This window comes from Octopus bimaculoides, chromosome 20 (genome assembly GCF_001194135.2).
Source record: "Octopus bimaculoides isolate UCB-OBI-ISO-001 chromosome 20, ASM119413v2, whole genome shotgun sequence".
Classification (NCBI taxonomy): domain Eukaryota; kingdom Metazoa; phylum Mollusca; class Cephalopoda; order Octopoda; family Octopodidae; genus Octopus; species Octopus bimaculoides.
This window is the reverse complement of record NC_069000.1, coordinates 43,910,958-43,915,800: the sequence shown is the minus strand read 5'-3', so window position 1 is coordinate 43,915,800 and position 4,843 is coordinate 43,910,958. Positions and strand designations below refer to the sequence as shown.

Below are 4,843 nucleotides of genomic sequence, written 5' to 3'. Positions count from 1 at the left end.
AAAAGAAATTGTAGAGCGGAAAAGAATTAATTGATGCTGGTATAAGCATTTGGATCAGGTTTCTGGTTTGAAGATATTTCCCTTCTCCCATTAATGTTTGGGGGCCTTGTAGAAAGTCCTTTAAAGATGAAACGAATAAAACAAATTAACAATAAATTAACATAGGTGCAGGGGTGGCTGTGTGGTAAGAAGCTTGCTTCCCAGCCACATGGTTCTGGGTTCAGTCCCACTGCATGGCACCTTGGGAAAGTGTCTTCTACTATAGACTTGGGCCAACCAAAGCCTTGTGAGTGGATTTGGTAGATGGAAACTGAAAGAAACCGTCATATATATATATACATATATATATATGTGCGTGTGTTTGTGTATGTATGTATGCATGGGTGCATGTCTTTGTGTCTGTGTTTGTTCCCCATCACTGCTTGTCAACCGGTGTTGGTATGTTTACATCCATATAACTTAGTGTTTCACCCAAAAGAGACCAATAGAATAAATACTAGGCTTTAAAAAATATGCCCTGGAGTCGGTTTTTTTCGACTAAAGAAACCCTTGAAGGCAGTGCTCCAGCATGGCCACAGTCAAATGACTGACACAAGTAAAAGTATAAAGGAGTAAATTAACATAGGACAGACGTGGCTGTGTGGTTAAATATATTTGCTTTACAGCCATGAAGGTTTAGGTTCGGTCCCACTTCATGGAATCATGAGAAAGTGTCTTTTATCAAAGCATTGGGGTCTGACCAATGCTTTGTAAGTGAATAAGTGTCACTCTTAAAGAAATTTGTTACTGGAATTGGTTTGTTCAATGGGGCGTGCTTCATGGTCGCAGTCCAATGACTGAAACAAATAGATAATAAGAGATAAAAGATGGTTTTTATTTATTTCTTGTCTCACCAGGGTATCAACCTTAGCGGAGGACAGAAACAAAGAGTTTCATTGGCTCGTGCTGTGTACAATGATGCAGATATTTACCTCTTGGATGATCCGCTTAGTGCAGTCGACGCCCATGTTGGCAAACATATCTTCGAGGAAGTTGTTGGCCATCAAGGACTTTTGAAAAAGAAGGTAATAACCGATTTATTTACTAATAAGCACTTTAAAAAGATGGAAAAAAAAACCCAAAGGAAAGCAAAAAAAAAAGGAGAAAAATGGTGTAAAACAGCAGAAGGTGGAGGAGCATTGGGCCATGTACCCCAGAACAAGTGGAGTGTATCCCAGAACAATCCCCATGGGATTGCATCCAGAAAGTTCCCCTTTTCCGAGACACAGGTCTGAGCAAGGTTGTTTATGAAAGACCAGCAGTCACTCATGCATATCAGACTCCCCTCCCCATGCCACTGATGTTATCCAAGGGAAAGGCAAAGGAGCCAATACAGCTTGGCACCAGTGTTCGAATTCCGCTGAGATTGAATTTGTCCTTCATCCTTTCGGGGATGTTAAAATAAGTAGTAGTTGAACTCCGGGGTCGACGTAATCGACTCATCTCCTCCCCTGAAATTGCTGGACTTGTGTCAAAATTTGAAATCATCATCATCACATAAAAAGCACTATTTGAGCGTGGTCGATGCCAGTGCCACCTGACTGGCACATAAAAGACACCATTTGAGTATAGTTGATGCCAGTGCCGCCTGATTGGCACCTGTGCTGGTGGCATGTAAAAAGCACCATTTGTGTGTGGTCGATGCCAGTGCCACCTGACTGGCACATAAAAAACACCATTCGAGCACAGATGATGCCAGTGCCACCTGACTGGCTCCAATGCCAGTGGCACGTAAAACACACGCACTACACTCTTGGAGTGGTTGGCATTAGGAAGGGCATCCAGCTGTAGAAACTCTGCCAGATCAGATTGGAACCTGGTGTAGCTTCCTGGTTTGCCAGTTCCCAGTCAAACCATCCAACCCATGCCAGCATGGAAAGTGGACGTTAAATAATGATGATGATAATGATGATGATGATTATTATTATTATTATTATTATTATTATTATTATTAAGGCAGTGTGCTGGCAGAATTATTAGCATGCTGGACAGAATGCTTAGCGGTGTATCACCTGTCACTATGTTCTGAGTTCAAATTCTGCCGAGGTCAGCTTAGCTTTTCATCCTTTTGGAGTTGATAAATTAAGTACCAATGAAACACTGGGGTCGATATAATTGACTAGTCCCCTCCCCACAAATTCAAGGCCTTGTAGCTCCGGTAGAAATGATTATTATTCTTGTTGTTGTTGTCTTCTAATTCAGACGCGTGTGTTGGTGACCCATGGTATACAGTGGTTGCCCAAGGTGGACCACATCATCATCATTGTCGATGGCAGGATCTCTGAGAGGGGATCGTACCAAGAATTACTCGACCATGACGGGGCATTTGCACAATTTCTGAAGACTTATTTGCTGCAAGGAGTTAACAGTGACAGTGAAGATGAGGACGAAGAAAGTAAGTCACAGATTTGTTGCTACATTCAGTGTTCTTCCAGTTCTATATTTAAGAGATGAGGAGTTCTGTACATTATTTACATTATTTACAATTGACGGATATTTGTCCTCATCATGTTTGTTGCTAACACAACATATCAGTTGATATACCCTCTAGCCTTCATCAGGTGTCTTGGGGAAATTTCGAACCTGGGTTCTCATTCCTAAGGTATTTTTCAATGTTATTATTATTATTATTCAAGTCACTGCCTGGAATTGATCTTGGAGTCTTGGGGTTAGTAGCCCGTGCTCTTAACCATTACGCCATATGCCCATGCCATAGTGCTTAAGAGCGCGGGCTACTAACCCCAAGATTCCGAGTTTGATTCCAGGCAGTGGCTTGAATAATAACGATATGGCCATGGAGGGATATTTCCTTTCTTGGAAAAATATAAGGGTTGGCAACAGAGAGGACACCTGACACATTACATTTCAGACAGATTCAGAACTGAGTTGCTGATGCAGAAATGTCGTTATAGCAAATATTCTGCTCAACACCACAGATTTGCATGTCAGTTGCTTGACTTTAACCATTTGAGCTTGTCCTTTGGTAGCTGACAATATGTGCATCCCTTAATGTCTGACAATATGTGCATCTCTGATCATGAGCAGAAGTAGTTGGGGAGTATCATAGCCATGTGTTGCGAGGAATTCTTTGGGGTTTGAATAAACATTGTAACAAAAGCCAAGTTTTAAGGAAATATTGACCATTTTCCATACTTTCCAGGAATAAACAAATAGGAAATAACATTTGATACCCAAGGAGAAAGGTCACGTTATGCAGAGTAATAGAATGTTTATTTTAGAAGTTACATCATTTGAAGAATTGAAGGGTCTTCGGAGAAGATTCCACATATTGATGCCAATATACAACCTTTACCAATGTATTTCTCTATTTTTCTTCTAATTGGCAGCACGAGATATTAAAAGACAAATGTTAAGTCGTCTGGATTCCACTATGTCTGAGAATGTAGATACATCAGGTGATGAAAGTAGTTTGTCTACTTTGATTGAATCCAGGTAGGTGAATGTCTTAATTTCTAATATTTAGTTTTAAATATAAAAAAGAACTTTTGCAACAGTATATAAGCATTTCATTGAAATAAACTGGGTGGTGGTGGTGGTGGGGGGGGAACTGTGGGTGGAAACAGTGTTATTTATATGGTCCCTACCAATATCTTTCTCTAAAATTATTCTTCTCTGATGTGTTATAATCTCAGTCGTGTCTCATGTGGTATTTCTCAATCATGTTGCAGGAAACTGAAGTCATCCTTATCAATGGAAGCTCCAGCGAGAGTCAGAAGACAATCTAGTGTCATGAAGGATGATGTCCAGTTTGAAAAGTCTGGTAAACGGCCATCTCAGACACCACCTGTTCAGAGTAAACTGATTGAAGAAGAAAAACTTGAAGTTGGTAATGTAAGTCTTTGACTGTCAGTGAGGTAAGAGCTTTGGATGTCGGAGAAGTCTGGCCTTTGAATGTTGGTGAGCTCTTCTAAAATTGGTGATGGTTTTTTTAAAACTGTGGTGAGGTCTTATTAAATTTTGCTCAGGTTTTTCAAAGTAGGTGACATGTAGTCATGTAATACCTGTTTTTGTCATGTAGGTTTCGTGCTGTAGTTATATGATAGTTATGTGATAGCTACGATAGTCATGTGATTGCTGTGTGCTATAGCCATCGATTGTGCAGTGGTATTATTCAAATGTTCTCTATTCTACAAACATGTATTCATACAACTGTATTTTGTTTATCTACAATTAAATCCTCTTCTTACCATTCTGCTGTTATTTATCTGTTACATGACTATGACATCTTGCAGTTGTGCAATCAGGCCATCCTGCACTTGTTCTTAGTGCATTCCTGTCATCCTGTGTCTGTCTCTAGAGCAGGCTTGTCATCTTGCATGCATCAGTGTGCACTTGGGCTTTTCTGCACCTGACAGTTTGCAGTTTTGATGTTCTCTGATTGCATTATTTTCCATTTCTGTTATCCTACATTTACAGTTGTGTGTTTATACAGTCTTGAACTTGTCATTGTGCATTCATCTTGCTGTGTTGCACTTGTCATTGTGCAGCGGTGCTGTTTTTGGCTTGCATCAGACATTTTCCATACAATTCTATGTTGTTGTAATTCCGACAGATGTGTGTGTGTGAGATGGTGTGTGTGTATGTGTGTTTGTGTCGGTGTGTGTGTTTGTGTTGGTGTGTGTGTGTGTGTTTGTGTGTATGTGAGATGGTGTGTGTGTGTGTGTGTGTTTGTGTGTATGTGAGATGGTGTGTGTGTTTGTGTGTATGTGAGATGGTGTGTGTGTATGTGAGATGGTGTGTGTGTATGTGAGATGGTGTGTGTGTATGTGAGATGGTGTGTGTA

General features: G+C 40.4%; 1 protein-coding gene across 1 annotated transcript in view; it reads left to right on the top strand.

The window, feature by feature from the left end:
• LOC106882737 (multidrug resistance-associated protein 1) overlaps positions 1-4,843 on the top strand; it is a 47,043-nt gene that overhangs the window by 28,690 nt on the left and 13,510 nt on the right. The window contains exons 17-20 of the mRNA XM_052974980.1: positions 867-1,064; positions 2,242-2,434; positions 3,387-3,492; positions 3,729-3,891. Of these exons, the coding sequence (XP_052830940.1) occupies positions 867-1,064; positions 2,242-2,434; positions 3,387-3,492; positions 3,729-3,891 (660 nt within the window). The remainder of the gene's footprint in view (positions 1-866; positions 1,065-2,241; positions 2,435-3,386; positions 3,493-3,728; positions 3,892-4,843) is intronic.